Genomic DNA, 19,102 nt, shown 5'->3' with positions numbered 1-19,102 from the left:
TCTCTCTGTCTCTCTGTTTCTCTCTCTCCTCTTCCTTTTGCTCCCTGTTTCTCTCTCTCTTCCTCTCTCTGTTTCTCTTTCTGTCTCTGTGTACCTCTTGTCTCTCTGTCTCTGCCTTTTGCTCTCCCTGTTTCTCGCTCTGTTTCTCTCTGTGTCTGTGTTTCTCTCCTCTCTCTGTGCCTCTCTCTGTTTCTCTCTCTCCTCTTCCTTTTGCTCCCTGTTTCTCTTCCTCTCTCTCTGCCTCTCTCTGTGTTTCCCTTGTCTCTCTCTCCTCTCCCTTTCCTGCTCTCTCTGTTTCTCTCTCTCCTCTTCCTTTTGCTCCCTGTTTCTCTCTCTCTTCCTCTCTCTGTTTCTCTCTCTTCCTCTCTCTGTGTACCTCTTGTCTCTCTGTCTCTCTCTGCCTTTTGCTCTCCCTATTTCTGTCCCTATTTCCCTCTCTCTGTCTGTCTGTTTCTCTCTCTCTTTTGCTCTCTGTGTTTCTCTCTCTCTGTCTCCCCCCTTTCGGAACGGAGTCGGTAAAAGCCACGTTCTCTTTCCCCCTTCTAGCCTGGGACAGACGGACTGCTGCGCCTGAGTGGAAGTGCCCTCAATAACGAGTTTTTTGCTCATGCCGCCCAGAGCTGGCGGGAGAGGCTGGCAGACGGTAAGTGCTGGTTCTGGGAGGAGGAGGAGGAGGAAGGGGGGGGGCAAGCCCATCCTTGAAGCAAGCGTTGGCCTAGAACAGCGGTGGGAAACGACGGCCCCTTTATGGCGGACTCCAGCTCCCAGAATTGCTGAGCCAGCATAGCCGGGGATACTACAACTGAGTCAGTTGCCAAGCGTCCGAATTTGGGAATGCTGCAGTGGTCGTAAGTTTGGAAAATAGTCTTTAGTCTTCACTTTTACCCAGTGCCGTTGTAACTTTGAACGAGCACTAAATGAACTGTTGTTAAGTCGGGGACTACCTCTAATGTTTGAAAGTGACTTCCCAGAAGAAGTAGTGGAAGCTTGGGACCAACTTCCAGCAGAATAAGTGAATCTCGTAACTGAGTTTAAACATGGTTGCGATATGTCTGACATCTGGGAGGCAAACAAAGAAACAAATTTTTAAAAAAGAAAAGAAAACAGAAACAAACAGAAACTCAAAGGGCAGACAGGATGGACCCCTGGGTCTCTTTCTGCTGTGATTTTTCAATCAATCAATCAATCAATCAGTCAGTCAATAGAGCTGGAAGGGACCTTGGAGGTCATCTAGACCAACCCCCTGCTCAAGCAGGAGACCCTATGCCATTTCAGACAAACGGCTGTCCAATCTCTCCTTAAAGACCTCCGGTGTTGTAGCACCCGCAACTGTTCCACTGGTTAATTGTCCTCCCTGTTGGGAAGTTTCTCCTGAATTCCAGGTTGCTTCTCTCCTTGATCAGTTTCCACCCGTTGCTTCTCGTCCTGCCTTCAAGTCCTTTTAAAATGACCCCTTCCTCTTCTTTGTGGCAGCCCCTCAAATACTGGAACCCCTCATCCTTCTTTCCTCCAGACGGGCCGTACCCAGTTCTTGCCACCGTTCTTCATCTGTCTTATCCTCCAGGCCTTAAATCATCCTAGTTTCTCTTTTCTGTCTTTCTGTGTGTTTCTTTTCTGGTGTTTTTAACGAAGCCAAATAAACTCTGGATTCTTTTTTTATCCCTTCCAGGGGAGTTTACTCACGAGATGCAGGTCCGCATCAGGCAGGAAATGGAGAAGGAGAAGAAAACAGAAATCTGGAAAGAGCGGTTTTTCGAGGACTATTACGGGCAGAAGTAAGTGTCCGGCGGGGAAACATGGCTGAGCCTCTATATAAATGGAATGAAGGCAACACAGGTTTTTGTGGCAGCAGGTTCTGTTTCCCCATAGCTGTTGCCAGGATAAAGCCCCCCAGGTTTTTCCTTCCCTAGACCCACAAAGAGGTCCTTGACACCTTCCCTGCCTGTCATGAGGAGGGGAGGTGCTGAGTGAGAATTCCTAGGAAGGAAGGCCCACTGAGCCTCTGCGACTTTTCTCCCAGGAAAGCTTAGCGTGTTCTTACCTGGGCTTCCCAAAATCACAAAGCCGACTCCTTGCCTCGACAAAACCCCTTTTTTATTAGGCTAATGTGAATTCCCCTCATTCACACCCATCAAAGTCACGGTAAACAAGCCTTCAAGAGTGATTTACAACTACAGACCTTGGAGAGTTGCCAGGCTGGTCGCTTCCAAACACAAGGCTGTAGCAGAAAATACTTGGCTAGGAGTCAGGAACAAATCTTCACCCTAATTAAATCAACGAATTGTCTCCTGCAAACCCCACTCCCCTTTCGCTCCTCTTTTATTCCCTCCGGGAGGGGCCATTCACCATTTATTCACCTGTGGCTTTACTCCCCAGTCGGCCCTTATTCCTTAGCTGTTCCCTTCTCCTGGCAGCTCTGTGCATGCGCACACTGGGAACAGGCTCCAGCTGTTTTTCTTCCCCACTCATCTCCGACTCCGAAGGCAGCTGTTAACTGTCGGAGGGTCCTCGCCCCATCTCTTCCTCCGACAACTCATCAGAGCCTTCCCCAGACTCCAGGACTGGCCCGTGTTCCTCCCCATCCTCCTCACTATCTGAGTCTGCCATCAGCTCCACCGGCTGCTGGAGGGCTACAATATAATGAGGGTCCCTGGCCAGACTTCTTCTGTTTAGCCCAGGGGTCTCCAAACGTGGCCCCTTTAAGGCTTGTGGACTTCAACTCCCAGCATCACTGTCTGGTGAATTCTGGGAGCTGAAGTTCCACCAGTCTTAAAAGCTACCACGGTTGGACACACTTGGCTAAAGCAAAGGGCAGTCCAGGTTTTTCTGGCAGACAATCCTCAGAAATAATTTGAGGGCAGCAGCAATGCAGTGGTGTGATTTTCAAAAACAGACAAGAACACCCAAAAGTGTGTCCTTTATTTTTTTGTCTTGAATGATGTAATGCACTTTTTTTAAAAAAAAATCAGGGCATCCTGATCTACCCAATTATGAGAGGGGGCATATGGCTCCATCCCCAAGTAGCCCAGGTTGGAATCCCAGAAAAATGGCATGGCTAGCTGAATGAGAGCTAAATACCTTGGAATAGATCTATATAATAGTCTACCCTTTATGTCTTTGTCGGTAAAACATAAATTCAGTTTAACGCACTTTTTCTCAAACCTGGCCACTTTTAAGATGGGTGGGTTTCAACTCCCAGAATTCCCTAGCCAGCATCGCTTCAGTTCTGAGAGCTGAAGTCTGCAAGTCTTAAAGCTACCGTAGTTGGACACCCTTGGCGAAAGAGGTCAAGTGGACTGCCTCCCTTAGGAGCGAGTAGCTCACAGGCCCTGACAGTGTGCCAGTTGTAAATATGTATAGAAGGTGGTGTGCAAGACCGTTGGTGGGAAATTGTGGGGGTTGAAGTCCTCAGGTTGTCAGGGTTCCAACTCCCCAACTCCAAACCAATAAACTCTACCCTCCCCCCCCCCCCTTGCAGGCTGGGCTTGACCACAGAAGAGAAGAATTTGGCCCCCAGTGAGGCAGAGAAGAGGACCACAGCCGCCTCCCCAGAAGGCCCAGCCAGGGCGCCCTGCACTCCCACAGCCCACCAGCCGGACGGCCACTTCAAGAGGCGCTCCCTCCGCTGCCGGAACCGCCGGAACCGGCATAAGTTGCACGAAGCGGAGCCTTCCTCCCTTGCCAAAGAGGCATCCTCCTCCTCCTCCTCATCTGCGGAGGCCACACCTGTCGGGGAGAGAGAGGCCAATCCTGCCACGGAGTGCCAAGCCATCCGGGCATCTCCCTCAGCCGAGATGTCCCTGGAGGTGACGAAGGTCTTGAGCAAGGTGGATGAGGCCGTGGCGGCGGCAGCGGCGGCAACCCCGGACCGAATTCCCAGCCTGCCTCTGGGGCCGCAGGAGCAGCCGAAGAGGAAGTGCTTCGAGCAGCCGGCCTCTCCCTCTTTCCCCGAAAAGAAGCCCCGGCTTGAGGATCGTCAGTCCTTTCGTAACACAATTGAAAGTGTTCACCCAGAAAAGCCACAGCCCACCAAAGAGGAGCCTAAAGTCCCTCCCATCCGGGTAGGACGGGGTCCCGGGAGCTGCTTCCTGGCTGGGTGGGTGGGTGGACGGGCGGGTGGGTGGGAGGCGTTTCTTGGCTTCCCTGCCTTCTTCGCCCGAGGCCTCAGGCTCAAGCAGCAATGGGCTGACTTGGCGGCCGCTCCCCAAACGTGCCTTCATCCTCGGGGCGCCACTGTGGGTTTCCCCCTGGGTCAGGAGGAAGGGCAGGTGGGCACCCTTGGGGGCGCCTGGCTCCTCTTGCGTGAACGATCTCAGGTGGAGTCAAGGAAGCGGGTGGGTGGGATCTTAACAGGAATGGCAGGCGGGAAATCCAGTTTGATCTAGTGGTGAAAGCACCGCTTTCTAGGAACCAGGAGGCTGGTGAGTTCTAGCCCTGCCTTAGGTGCAAAAGGCGGCTGGGTGACTTTGGGCCAATCCCCACAAGGCGGTGAGTTCTAGTTCTGTCCCGTCTGGGTGACTTCGAACCAATCACCAGGAGGTGGCAAATTCCATCCCGCCTTAGGCATGAATGCCAGGTGAGTGGGCCAATCTCCAAGAGATGGCGAGTTCTAGTCCCGTCTTAGCCCTGAAAGCCGGCTCGCCTGACTTTTGAGCCAATCGCTAGGAGACTGGGAATTCTAGCCTTGCCTTAGGCATAAGAGCCAGCTGGGTGACTTTGAGTCCGTCATTGTCTCTCAGTCCAACCCATCTGTCAGCGTTCTTGTAGGGAAACTAGCAGAAAGGCATCTCAGGTTCTGTTCCCCCACTTTGACTTATTTGTTAAAAACAATAAAGGCGGGGTGCAAATTGAATAAATGAACTGGATTAATTTCCTCCTTCTGGGAATGGACACCCCTGCCCCCCCCCCAAATACTGTTGCACGAACCATATCGTAGCGGAGGGTACTGTCGGTCTGGCTTTGCCCTTTAGCGCTAAACCTAGGAAGAAAGATCCCTGTCTCTGAGCCTTTTCCCCCCAGAGGACTCTGGGAGTTGTAGTTCTGCAAAGGGAGGCCTTTCCCAGCCTGCACTCCCCAGTGTTCCTTGAGAAGGGAGCCTCGGTCATTACGTTTCCGCTTCTCAACAGTCCTAGGGGAGGATTGCTTCTAAAAATTAAATATTTACAAATGATTTTAGTTTAGTTTAGCTTATTGTCATTGGACCTTGTACAACAAAATTAAACACCTTCAATGAACATCATTATAACTATAAAAACAGAACAAAAACACGCATCCTTCTCATTCCATACAATTGAATTGAAAACCCGATATTGCATTCATATTGCACTACACAGTAGACTTTAATAGAGCTCCTGCCCTGGGATAGAAGCTGTTTCTCAGCCTATTTGTCCTTGTTTTTTTATTATCCTGTATCGTCTGCCAGATGGTAATAGTTCAAAAAAAAAAACCTTTCAGGTTATATATCATATCTATCCTATCTATATCTATCTATCTAATTGCCCTGTTTTCCTAAAAATATGACCTACGCTGAAAGTAAGTCCTAGCTTGATTTTTACATGTGCACTCAATATAAGCCCTACCCCCCAAAATAAGCCCAAATTAAGGTCCTGCCCACTCCAGAGGGAACAGGTAGAAATTAAGCTAGGGATGGGGGGGCGGAGCTGCCCGATGATTTACCTTTGGATAGTTGTAGCCAGGCGTCACACACTCTGACACCTGCCTTGCTGGCCCATTTCTGCAGCTGGCAAGACTTTCCTGAAGGCCTCTGGAACTGATGATAAAAACTCTGGATCGATCCAGAGTTCTGTTATCGCCTGCAGAGGCCTTCAGGAAAGTCTTGCCGGCCGCAGAAAAAGCTGAAGGCCTCTGACAGTGAAAAGGAGGCCGGGGGCTAGAGGTTAGTGGATGACTTCCCCTGAAAATAAGACCTGATGCCTTTTTTTGGTGGCAAAAAAAAAAAAAAAGACGGTCTTATTTTCGGGGAAACACGGTGTGTGTGTGTGTGGGTGTTATATAATTGTGTGTGTGTGATGTGTGTATAGCATAAATTAACATGGAGGCCTCAAGGATGTCTTCTTAATGACCGTGTTCTTCTTCCTTCTCTCCAGATTCAACTTTCCCGAATCAAACCCCCCTGGGTGGTTAAAGGTCAGCCAGCCTACCAGATATGTCCTCGGATTATCCCCAATCCAGAACCCATCAGGCCGGACCGAAGGGGGAGCCCAGCCTCTGCTGACGCTGAGGCCTGTCCTTTGCAAGACCGAGTCCAGCGAGCGGCTTCTGCTCCTGCCTCCACCATTGGAGGTGGGGGTGGGCCGGGAGGAGGCGGCGGAAGGAGCCCAGACGAAGGCGGTGGTGGTGGTCGCGGCGGCAGCAGCAGCGGCGGCAACATCAACAACAGCCGGGTCCGGCAATCCAGGGGCCACCGCGCCAAGCACTGGCGTCGCAAGAGAACTCGTGGGAAGCGCTGGTCAGATTTACAGCGAGCACAGCTATTGCCGCCTTCCCACCTAGCTGGGAAGAGTGCCGGCTGGCAGGAGCCTGAAGCGAGCTTGCCTTCTCAGGCCAGAGAGCCTGCCGGCAAAGCAGCGCTCGAGCAGGGCGGACAGGCCGCGAGTCTTCCTTCCCAGGAAGCTGCTGCCCAGCTGGAGGAGTCCTCAGAAGGTGGCGTCCCAGATCGCAGAGCGGCGGAAGGGCCGGTCGGTTGCCCCGGTCACCTTGTGGATGATCCCAGGCCTCCACCTTCTTCTCCAGATGCTACTCTGGAGGGCCGCAATCGGAAGGAGAGGAGGGAATCTCCTGTGGGGAGCCAGCGGAGCAATGGCTGGCCAGGAGGAGACCCCGAAAGCGGCCTCTTCGGAGCCACAAGCGGGAAGGAGGGCTGTGACTTGCCTTCTGAGAGCAACCCGGGAGTTGGCTCGCAGGCATTGGCTTCTCCCGCTTGGGAGGGCCTTCCAGAGGAACCCAGTCTTATTGGGATGGACCTTCCACCATACCAAACTCAGAGGGCCACACCAGGCCCTGGAAGAGGGGCCCTAAGTAGCCCAGAGGAAGCTTCCCAGTCGACAACAGGCCTGCTCCCTCCTTGCTGCGATATGACCATCCACGAGAGCCCAGCGGCGGCATCCTCAGGCATGGAAGTAGAGACCAACCGAGAGCGGGCAACGGCAGGGCCGAGCGCCAGCCCCGGCATTGACGAGGAAGCCCAGAGTCCACTGAGTGAGACCACCGAGACGGCCTCCGATTTGGACGCTGAGCTCACCGATGAGAACTTGGAGATAAACGGGGATTGTTGCCAGGCTGAAGAGAGGGAAGACGGGTCGGACCAGAGGCGCCTGGAGGGACGCAGAGGGGTCATCTCAGAAAGCAGGGAAGGTTTGCCTTCGGAGGTCAGGGTTGTCGACTTACACTGCAGGACAAGGTTGCTGGCGCCTATCCTCGCCCGGGCAAGTCAGTTCTCCCGTTGATGTCGCAATCCAGGAAAGGTCCTGCTCGGCTGTCCCGCAGCCTGTGTCCACTGAAGCAAGCGAGCCCCACGAGGGACGAGTAATCCCCCAGGGCCTGCCTCCCCAAAGCATTTTGCCGGCCTCTTCTGAGGCGGACGCAGCCTCTTCTCGGGACAAACGTCCGGCAGAGATTCGCCCTTTCCACGAAGCGGTTAAGGGTGGTGATCACCTCGTGCAGGATGTCTCTTACAGGGAGGGGACAGGCCTGAGTGTCCCGACCAGGAAGGCCACGCGTGCACCCCAACCTTTGTGGGACTCTGCCGAAAGGGCCTGCCTGCCTCTGGAGAAGAGTCCCAATTTAGGATCCCTGGATCAAGCCGTCAATCAATCCCTGAAAACCGAGCTCTCAAATCTGGGAAAGAATCCGATCTCTCCCTGTTCGCATCCAGATCAATTGGATCCTTCCCGGGCAATTTCTACTGCCAGCATCGGGAAGCTGGACGAGAAGCTCAAGATGGCCCCGGGGCCCAAGCTCCCTCTCCGCACGACTTCTCTGCGGCCGGAGCAGCCGAGCAACGGCCCCGTAGAGAAACCCCCCGCGGCTCTGGGCAGGAAGGTCTTCGGCTCGGGCGTCTCCGGCGGGGCTTCAGCCAAGGCCCAGAAGCCCCACGGCTCGGAGCCCTTCCCCATGTGGGCCATGCTGTCGCACAGCAAAGTGGTCTCTCCCCCGCCCAAGGCCGTTGCCCTGGGAGCCTGCTTGCCTCCGGCGAGGGAGGACTGGCCATCCAAGAGGAACGGTGGCGGCTCAGCAGAGAACAAGAAGGTCCTGGCCTCCATCCAGAGAAAGAGGGAGCCGCAGAAAGAGGCGCCTCCCCAGTTGATGGAGCCTTGGCAGAGCCTCCCCCTGGTGAGGGACCTGGCTTTTTTCAAGCTGCCGAAGGAGCCGGGGAAGGGGGCCACGCAGCCCCTGGAGCCTTCCTCCCTCCCTTCCCAGCTCAACATCAAGCAGGCGATTTACGGGAAGCTCTCCAAGCTGCAGCTGAATTCCTCCCATCTGAATTACGCCTCTTCGGCGGGCGGCTCCTTTTTCCCCAGCAGCCTGGAAGGCGGCACCGCCCTTTGGCCCCAAAGCCAACTTGGCGGCGTCTTCCCGGGGCAGGCTGTCTTTCTCCGCCCAGGTGTTCGCCGAGACGGGCAAAGGCATGGAAGAGCTCTCCCTCAAGTGCTCGTGCAGCCTTAAAGCTATGATCATGTGCCAGGGCTGCGGGGCCTTTTGCCACGACGACTGTATCGGGCCCTCCAAGCTTTGCGTGCTGTGCCTTGTGGTCAGATGACACTCACGGGCCCCGGAAGGAAAAGCTGTATATTGACAGGTTCAGAGGAGGTAAGAGGAGGAGGAGGAGGAGGAGGACGCCGACCAGGAACGACCGTATATGCAAAAAGATTCTGGTCCTAACGAAGCCAATATGGACGCTGTTACGTCTTGGGTTTCCCTGCTGGGGGTGGCAAGTCCGTCATGGAGACAGTCGTGGTTTCAGAGGGTGGAGGATTTCTCCCCTCCTGTCGAGGAACTCTGGTTTGGAGATCCGGCCCGTTGGCGCTCGGACCGTTCTTGTGCCGTGAGCCCCATCCCGGTGGGGTGGGTACGAGGGAAGAGCTGACCTCTCCCTCCCCCGCCACCTCCTATTCAAAGGCCGAGGGAAAGAGGCCCGAGCTGAATCTGTCTTCCATTTTGTCTCCCTGCCACCTCCCCCGAAGCGCTGAGCTCGGTCGAACCGGAGACGCACGGCGGTGGGTTTCGGAGAAGAGGAGGCCGAAACGCGTCTCCCTCCCTGTATCTGGGAAGACTCTTCACTTTTGAAGCAGTGCCATCTTTTTTTTTTGTTCGTTCGTTTCATTTTTTTAAAAAAAAGAACAACCCATACGTATATAAATATAAATCTATAATATAATTTCTTTTCCAATTTTTTTGTTCTTGGGTGTATAAAAAAAAGAAAAAAACAACAGTGGAAATGTTTGGCTCCTCTCTGTACCTTCTATGCATCATGTCGTCTTCATCATCATCGTCCGTTGTACGCTGTACTCGGCCAGACTTTTGTAAAATGGATGTTCTGTACATAAAAAGCTCTTCTTTTAAAACAAAAAAAAAAAATCCTTTGGGGGGATTTTTTGTTTGGGGGGGGTATGTCTGTTTCTCCTCCCTCCTCATCCCAGGCTTATCCACAGTATTGCATTGTAGAGTAGTGTCGGTGACGAATCGCGCTCCACCGGACAGCGGTGGCCGTTGCTGTGTCCTTGCCTGGCCGAGCAGAAGTGAAGCGGGGAGCCCAACGGCCGCCCTGGGCCAGCCCTTCCTGTTGAAACACCCCCCCACCCCCAAAGTGAGCCCATCTCCCAGAGGCAGGGCCCCCACTCTCCCCCCCACCCGGGGAAGGGCCCGACGGTCTCCGCCAAAGGCCCCCGCCCCGTCATTTCCCTCCTTTCACCTACCTACCTACCTCTTCCGCTCTGGACCGCTCCCTTTTCTTGGCTTTCACCGAAGACTTCCTGCTCAAGAGTGATAGGAGCAGCCTCAAAATCTGGGTTTTAGGGGACCCCCCCTCCCAATGGTGGGGTGTCCGGGCAGGTGGGTTCACTCCCCAAATCGGAGAGAACCCTGAGCAGGGAAGGCGAGTTAAGGGTGGGAGCCCGAAAGGCGAATCCACAGATGGTCTGAACCTGCTTACCAAAGAAGGGGCTTCCCGAAACCTGCCCCCTCTACTGAACCCCTAATCCCCTCCCTCCCTCCCTCCCCCCCCCCACCTCCATCCTCCCAAGAAAGTCATGGCTGTGTACAGATGGAGCCTGGGCTGATGGGGGAGGGGCAGGTCTCGGTCCACCCCAATGTTATATGTCCCTTATGGTATGGAGAAAATAAAAAATAAAAAACATTTGGAACAGCTCAAACCTTGCAAGGCTCCTTTGCCAGCGGCATCTCTTTGTGTGTGTGTGTGTGTGTGTGTGTGTGTGTTGTGGACAAAAGAGGGGGACAAACAACGCAACCAAATAGTGGAGAGAGACACCCTTACAAACCCACCAACGGGTGTGATTCAGCCGGTGTAGCGGTGTTCTGACTCAACCCTGTTACCAGCAAGAAAATCTCAAAAGCAGCAACTCAAACCTTCACAGCTTTAATCTACAAATAAACTTCCTTGCAGATAAAAGATGGCTTGTAGCCAATTAGTCCAACCAGAAAAGCCTTGACAGAATTCTTCAGATAAGCCGGAGTCTCTACACACAATGCCGAGTCCTTAGAACGTTTTTGCTTTCTGCAAAGGCAAAAACCTTTTGAAACCAGGCTTATATTCCCTGGAGGGAGGGGCCATTACCATGCATCCTTACTCCCGAGTCGCCTGTGCTGCTCCAGCTGTTCTCTTCTACGAATCATCCTGTGCTCCTGCACACTTGGCACAGGCTCCTCGGGAACCTCCTCATTGCTGCCCACAATCCCTGAAGGCAGCAATCCACTCCCTGATGGTGCCGGCCCCTCATTCGAGTCCTCGCTTTCCACAGCCGTCTGCGCCTGCTGCCGGCTCACCACAACCAACAACCGTTTTGGCAGTGGTGAGTTTCAAAGTAGTTTTAGTAGTTCGGTGGGCGTGGTTTGGCCGCACTTTGCGCACGCGCATACACCAAGCGTGCGCTTTGTGCATGTGCGGAGGCTTTCCGACTCACCTGCAATCCTGCACTCTCCCCCAATCACTTCAGCAGCTGCCGCGCTGCGCTTCAGAAGAAGGAGAGACCCCGGTGGACAGGTGGGGGCCCAACAGCAGCTCTTCAGAATTGGTTTGGTCTCCGCTGATCTCCGGAAATACCGGTGTGCCGGACCTGGTAGAAAAGCACCACCGCGGTTCGGCGAAGGCGCAAACCTGGAAGGTTTGCTACTGACCCGCAATCCTGGGCTCTCCCTGTGTATTAAAAACAGCTGCTGGGCCCCGCAAAAAGCAGCGGACTTTGAAAACCAGGACATCAAAAGATCAGGATAGAACCCGGGAGGGAGGAGGCCCCCCTGGCCCAGCAGCTGATAGTCGGAGCAAACCGGTTCGCTCGCAGACGATCCTTGGAGCTCCCCATTGGGCCGAACCAGGCCGAACCGTAGAAATACCACCCCTGCAGCAGACCCACTTGAACGGGAAAAAACAACAACGCGCCATTTCGTGTCCTCGGATTGTGGGTGTGCTTTTCGTTTTCTTGGCCCTACACCAGGGGTGTCAAACTCGGTTTCATTGAGGGTTATGTTTGACCTCGGAGGGGCCTGACCAGCTCAACATTTGAGTCGGGGGGGCGGGGTGCCTGTGATGGTCTGAGCACTCTGCCAGTGAAGACGGGCTCCTGCGCGCCGTTTTTCGGCAGCGACAGCAGGTGGAGGATTCCCCCAAAAAATTTACTACCAGTTCTGTGGGTGTGGCTTGGTGGGCGTGGCAGGGGAAGGATATACTGCAAAATCCCTCCCCCACCCCATTAGCCTACAAGAAAACGACCCATCTTGGAGGGCACTGCAGTGGTGGGATTCAAAAGTTTGTTACTACAGGTTCGGTGGGCATGGCTTGGTGGGGCGTGGCAGGGGAAGGATATACTGCAAAATCCCGCTTCCCGCCCCACTGACCTGCTTTCCAGCTCCGTTCTCCTGTGCAGGGCAACCCAAGGAGACCCAGCCGATCAGCTGGGACTCAATGGGAGGCAGAGGAGAGATTGGGGTTGGTGGAGACCAGTCAGAGTTGGGATTGGCTGGTTCTCCCAACCACTCTAAAATCTCCACTACCAGTTCTCCAGAACCGGTCCAAACTGGCTGAATTCACCACCTCTCAGCGATCGCCTTCTGCAAACCCTCTGCCAGTGAAAACGGAGCTTTGCTTTTTTTTTGCTGGCACCGTGGGCCGGTCCTTGGCAGATTCCAGGTTGGCCCTGCAGGCCAGATCGAAGCACCTTGCGGATCAGAACCGGCCCATGGGCCTTGAGTTTGATACCCCTGCCCTACACGCAAACATCTTTGACAGACTCTCCTTGGGTTTGCGTCAAGCGGACTGGCTTGTCGGAGTTCGCCGCCATCTTTTCCGGCAGCCGCCGGCGGTGCAGAACGTCCCCATCCTACGGTTAAGGATAAAGGCTCTCATTTGCCACTTAATTGCACTCCAGGACTTTGGTGAGAAGATAAGAGTTTCCACTTAACGACCGCAAAAATTCCTTTTGCCAAGCAAAACGATTGCTTAAGTGAATTGTATCCTATTCTGTGACCTTCCCGTGCCACCGTTAAGTGAATCCCTAGGGTCATTAAGCGAATCCCACTTCCCCGTTCGCTCTGCTTGTCAGGTCACAAAAGAGGAGGTTGATCTCATGGCCCCAGGACACTGCGGCCGTCGTAAATGAGCCAGTTGCCATGCGTCCAGATTTTCATCCCATGGCCCTGGGGATGCTACAGCGGTCGTTAAGCATGAAAAATGGTCATAACTGCCCTATTTCACCGGCATTATAACTTCAAATGGTGTGTAGTGCGGTGGCCTAGAGGCAAGTTCGATCCAAGGTAGCGGCAAATATTTCTCTGAGCACACTGAGAATATACCTGCTGGAAAAAAAACAAACCTCCACCCTGGCAACAGGAAGGGCATCCGGCCAGTTAAACACTCAGCGCTGTTCAGTTGTCCAAACGCCACCCTGGGAGGGATTATGGGGTCGTTGATGATTGGTGAGGATTATAAATAACTTCAAATGGTCACTAAATGAGCTGTTTTAAGTCAAGGACTGCCTGTAGACCAGGGTTGCCATTTTTGTCATGAAAAGTATTCTCTAGCTTTGCAGGACTGAGGACATGAGGTGCACCAAGTGGCAGCTGTCTCATTGGGGATCGCTTGGGGTCATTTTGGGGCCCCTAAGTGACCCTAAACGATGGTTGTGTGTGTGTGTGTGTGTGTGTGTGTGTGTGTGTGTGGAATGTTTGCGTTATTTAGAATAAATATGATTGCACCTGCAGTGCGAGCAGAATCACAAATAAAAAAACGAATGCACCTATTGCCCTTTTCAGCATTAAAATGACTCGAAGGGATTTAGTAGGTAGTAGATAGGGGAGAATGGGTTGAGAAATAAACCCCTGCTGGCTTGAGGCAGCTGTACCCAGGATTCACACACACACACACCCGATTGTGGGTGTAACAGATTAACAGAGTTGGAAGGGACCTTGTAGGTCATCTAGTTCAACCCCGATGCTTTCTGAGCTTGGTTGTTTTCTGGCAGACAGGTTCGTTCATTGCCCAGATGGGTAACCTGATTTTAGTTTGGATCATGGTTTGCAGAGAGGAGGATGAGGACTATAGAGGGAAGTGGGGCGTCCTTGGGGCTCTCCAAGCTGGCTTGTTTGGTGGCAAGATAACTTCACGACCCAACTAGGCAACCTTATCAGCGGAAGGGTTTACACAGAAAAGGGTGAGGAAGGACGTTTCATGACCCAGCTAGGTAACATCAGCAGTGCTAGAAGGTGGGTTTGTGTCTCTGTGGTTACATACAAGTGGCTTGCCCTTGTTGGTGGAAATGTTCTGTGGGGCAAGGGTGTTCCACCAAGCAATGAGTACCGTGAGGGCGAACCTATGGCACGAGCCACTTTGTGCGGGCATACGAGGCCCAGCCAAACTTAGCTGCCCTGCGCATGAGTGCGCCTCCCGGCTGATTTTCAGCCCGTTTTGAGGCCCTTTTCGCCTTCCCGGAGGCTCAGAGGAAGCCTCTGCAGCCTCTGCAGGCTGAAAAACGGGCCTTCTGGAAATACCGGAAGTGACGAAACGGCCCTGTTTTTTCGGCCTCCAAAGGCTGCAGAGGCGGGAGGGCGAAAACAACCTCAAACAGGCCGAAAATCAGCTGGGAAGTGTGCGCATGCGCAGTGCAGGTGAGGGAGCGGGGCAAGGGTGTTGCACATGCATGGGCGGGGGGGGCAAGGCGCATTGCATTGTGGTGCAACACTGGAGTGTTGCATGCAGACGCTTTTGGCACACCGCAACAAAACGGTTCGCCATCACTGAATTACTATAGAGTACTCACTATACATAACATAACTTAAAGCAATTACTTATTATATATAAAGCATATATAAACAGGCAATTCCACTGCCTTCTAGCACTGACGACGTTATCTAGCTGGGTCGTGAAAACGTCTGCAAGATCAACAGCCAACCTCAGGAAGCACCAGGGACCTCCTCCCCAGCCCGACCGTCCAACCCTGAGCTACCCATACAGGTAGTCCTCAACTTACGACCCCAAGCCAGTCCAACATTTACGCTGCCAAGCGAGACCTTGGTTAGGTTTCCCTCCATTTTATGACCAGCCTTGCCACATTTGGTCAAGTGAATCACTGCGGTTGTTAAATTAGTAACCCTGTCCTTAAGTGAATCTGGATTTTTTTCCCCTTTGACTGCTTGCTGGGAGTCGATCAGGCGACCCCGGCTCCCCGCGTCACAACTACGAGTCCGAATGCAAAATGTAAAACCACGGGGACCCTGCGACGGTCATTAGCTGTGAAAAAGGGTCCCAAGCCCTTTAGTTTTTGTCACTAAGTGAAGTGTCGTTAAGTTGAGGACCACCTGTGTTCCCTTCTATCGGTTCAGAGATTCCGATTTTGACCCGTGGGCCCCGATCCGTGTTGGGAAAAGGGGTGAGAGATGCGTTCCGGTTTTTTTTTTTTGTTATACAGTGTTTATTAAGTAGATTCAGTCTTATATGATATACAGACTCCAAAAAAAAAAAAAAAGTATTCCACATACTTATGAAATCAGTGCATTTTAGCAAGTAATAATACCATGAAATGGAAAGGAACCGCTTTGATTTAAACAGCTCGTTGGTCTTTTTTCTTTTTTTTCCTTTTCTCTCTTTTTTTCTTTTTAAGTGAATAGGACGAGGAGATTGGCCTGTGCTACTCAAATTTCACAAACAGAACAGAATTAAGTCGCGTCACGTAAAAACCAAAACACTTGCGAGCTAAGAATTAAAATATTAAAGCCACGTTTACTGGGAAGAAGGAGAGAGGGAAGGGGGGAAAAATAATAAAATTAAAAAGGATCCACTGTCTAGAACAGCCCCCCCACCCCCCAAAAATGGGGATGGGGTAGGAGAACAAAAGAATAAGGTTTTCATCGGCACGTCGAGGAACGGGGTAGGGGGAAAAAACACAACAAGAACGACAACAAAACCCTCATCTGCTTAGAGAGGGCCACGTGAAAATTTGCATAGGTTGCCCGTTAGGAAGGGAGGAAGAACGAACGAAACGAAGGTTTCTGACGGATTGGCGCAGGGGGGGGAAAGAGTCACCTTCGCCCGCTGCTTTTAAGTGCCGTGGGGTTTTCTCTCCTCTCCCCATCTTTGGGGAAAGGAGCGAATGGCGTTTGTCTTGGGTCAGCTCTGTAATGGCTACCGTAGCTTTGGCCACCCCGCTTCCCGGCGGCCTCGCAGGCCACTCGCGACGTCCGCTCGACTCTCCCGCGGTTTTGGGCCAGCAGGTCCGTGTGGGTTTACGAGCGCCGGGTTCGCCGAGCCGCTCCTTCGTAATAAAAGAGAGGCGATATTGTGGCCTGGCCCTTGGCTTGAAAACTCGGGGTGTCCAGCCCCGACCACTTTTTCTTTTAAAAAAGGCTTTGTGTCCTTCAAACTCCCTGAATGTGCTGACCGTTTTTTGTTGGTTTTTCTTTCATCCGTAACCCCATATTGGCCTGTGTTACTACTCTCTTATGGTCCTTTTTTCTCTGCCATCTCTCCACCGTAAGGAGTGGGAGGGTGAAACCGAAAAAAAAAACCCCAAAACCAGGCCGGGAAATTCGGAGAGTCCAGAAGGGGTTAAAAGCTGCCAAGATCGGACATCCCTGGCATTTAGCCATTCAGGGGACAAAAGTGGACGGCTACTTAAAAAAAAAAGAGCCCCTTCCTAGCAGCCCAGCCCCATGGGCATTTTTTGGGGGGGGGGGATGAGGAGGGCACAGGTGAATGGATCTGTGGCCGCGCTAAGCAGATGAGGCAAGGAGTTGAGGTGGGTTTTCCTCGCTCGAGACGAGGGTCTCGCCAAACACAAGAGGGGAGCGCCGGGAGTTTTCTGTACATGTAAACAGTACACTTTCACTGAGTCCAAAGTCAGAGGAAAAAAAGTACAAAGAATTCACATTGGTCTTAGGTACAATACAGGTGAAGAAGAAAGAAGGAAACGGATCCGCTTGGAAAACGACCACCGAGAGAGAGAGAGAGAAAGAGATAAACAGAGAGAGAGAGAGAGAGAAAAACAACTCTTTTTTTTTTCTTTCCTTTTCTAAAAGCACCACGAAAATGGTATAAAAAATCATTTCAGACCATGGACAAGATTGTTTAAATCGGGTTTTTTTGTTGTTTTCCCCACCCCCTTGGTGGAAATCGCTAAGACTACCTTTGTAAAAAGTCGTTTACAAAAACAAAATACAAAGCAAAAAGTTGTATTTTTTTTTCAACCCTCTGAGTTCAAATGAGCAGCATTTTTCTTTTTTTTTCGCCTGGGAAAAGGACCAGTAGATCATCGAGGGGATGGCTAGCTAAGAGGGGCTACGAGATGGGGCAGGGCTTTTTTTGGGGGGGGGGTCTCTTTTCTGCGGGAATGCCTTTCCCCGGGGGTCCAAATGCTGTGTCGGAGAGCGGGAAAGGGGACGCCCACCTGAGAGCCAAGTGCCAAGAGGGCAGTGGCCGAGCCCCTCCCACAGAGGGTCTTCTGGTGGGGACAGAATCCAGGAGAGACACACACCCCCACCCCGGCCCAGGCGCCCCGAGAATCTTAGAAAAAAACATGGCTTGTAGAATCGACCTTTTCGGATCCAGAGAGGCATGGCTAAGTCAAACTTCAAGGCGGGCTGCGAGTGCCACCTCTTGATGGTCTCGGGAGCCCCTTCGGAGCCCCAAACTTGTAAAATGGGGGCGGGGGGGAGAGAGAGAGAGAGAGAGAGACAGAGGGAACCACCAGAGTTAACCCCGAATTACATCAAGGTTAGCAGTCTACACCTGCGTCCGGTCTGGGACACCGGCCACCCCTTCCCCGCCAAAAATTGCACGGCCGTTTTCCACCACTACCCCCACTCCTCCCCAAATCCTGATGTGCCCCAAATTGGAGATTTGGGGGGCAGCGGGGGGAAAAAAAAAACAGAAAACCTTCATGTGTTTCGGGACGGCGATTGTCTCTGCCGCTGTTACACACCCTAAGGATTTTTCTTTTGCACAAGGGTGGTGGCGCGTCAGGCCTGGCACGAGTAACTATTTACACGAAGTTGGGGAGGGGGACCCTTGGTGACGGGAGAGGGGGAGGTCGGAGGGTCACATCAAGGGGGAAGGGATCGGATTGCACCCTGTCCTTCCCCAGGTAAACATCCCTTAACAAAGCCTTGTGGGGGGGAGGGGGAGGCAGGCGGTCTCAGGTTCAAATCCCAGCCCGATTCTGGAGCACCAGAGAGAGGGAAGAAGGTAGATGGGCTTAGAATAGGAGTCTCCAACCTGGGCCGTCTTAAGCCCAGTGGACTCCGACTGCCAGAATTCTGGGAATCGAAGTCCGGCGGGCTTAAGGCGGCCGAGCTGGCTTACGAGAAACCTACATGGAAAAAGATACCGGCTGCAGGCCTTGCCCGTTAAGCCAAGAATCCAGCCTTCGTGCCCTCGGCCCAACCTCGCAGGGGTGGCGCTTTCCTTTGGGACAGAGTGGGGGAGGGCAGGTGGTGTAGGGCGGGCGAGAAGGAGGCCGGGTCCGGGGGTGGGTCTCTTCTGGTGGGTCGCTGCTTTTATTTATTTACTTCTTTACTCAAAAATCACCTCCGTCCCGATATATATATATATATATATATATATATATCGCACGGTCAATATTGCACTGAGCAAAATAGCAAGTGCATTTGCATTTTCCGGGGGGTTGGGGAAGGTTAGAGGAGGAGGAGGAGGAGGAGGAGGAGGAAGAGAAAGTAAGTGGGGGGGCTTGAACCCGTTGCACGCACAACCCTCCCTCGCCCCCCAAAATAACCAAGGCTCTGGCGGGACCGTCGGATGCCTCTGCTTTTTGCGACTCCCAATTGGCGCCCGAACACCGCCGTCCACACGCTTTCCGTTCTGGGGGTGCTTTCTCTCTCGCATGCCTTGCAGCCAGGGGCCACTTCGGGCTCCTCGAAAGAGAGCCAGGGCCGGCAAGAAGCACCCAGGAGTGAGGTAGAGTGTGGAGGAGGAGGAGGAGGAGGAAGGAGGAAGGCCGGAAAGCTGCTGCTGCTGCTGCTACTACGGAGCTTTGCCTCTCCAACGAGTCCTTGCAATTCCTCCCAACAAGACGGGCTTTGGGGTACCCGGCGTGGTGCTCCCCTCCCCTGGGCCCAGCCAGGCAAAAATGAGGATCGAGTAGCCCAAAAGTTGGGGGGAAAGGAATCCCCCCCCCTCCCAAATCAAAACCTTGAAAACAAAGACAGCTTCCAAGCCTGGCTGGTCCTTTCGGCGGGACGGCCAGTGGAGAGACGGTGCAGGATAAAACTTTCCTTCCCTCACGGAGACAGAGAGAGAGAGAGAGACACACACACGCACAGAGAGAGAGAGAGACAAAATAAAAATGGCAATTCTGTACAAACTCAAGAATGCTTGGGGTTTTTTTTGTTTGTTTTTTTTTGC

General features: G+C 53.0%; 1 protein-coding gene across 1 annotated transcript in view; it reads left to right on the top strand.

Moving 5' to 3' along the window:
• Positions 1-8,922, top strand: part of ASXL1 (ASXL transcriptional regulator 1) — a 34,268-nt gene extending 25,346 nt beyond the window's left edge. The window contains 6 exon segments of the mRNA XM_026722764.2: positions 547-643; positions 1,670-1,775; positions 3,479-4,061; positions 6,108-7,433; positions 7,435-8,561; positions 8,563-8,922. Coding sequence (XP_026578549.2) covers positions 547-643; positions 1,670-1,775; positions 3,479-4,061; positions 6,108-7,433; positions 7,435-8,561; positions 8,563-8,779 — 3,456 coding nt within the window. The 3' untranslated portion in view covers positions 8,780-8,922.
• Positions 8,923-19,102: the final 10,180 nt, after the last annotated feature.

The sequence above is a fragment of the Pseudonaja textilis genome, chromosome 3 (assembly GCF_049901715.1).
Source record: "Pseudonaja textilis isolate UNSWEBS1 chromosome 3, rPseTex1.2, whole genome shotgun sequence".
In the NCBI taxonomy this organism is placed as follows: Eukaryota; Metazoa; Chordata; class Lepidosauria; order Squamata; family Elapidae; genus Pseudonaja; species Pseudonaja textilis.
Note: the sequence above shows the minus strand (reverse complement) of the source record. Positions and strands in the feature narration are given on the sequence as shown.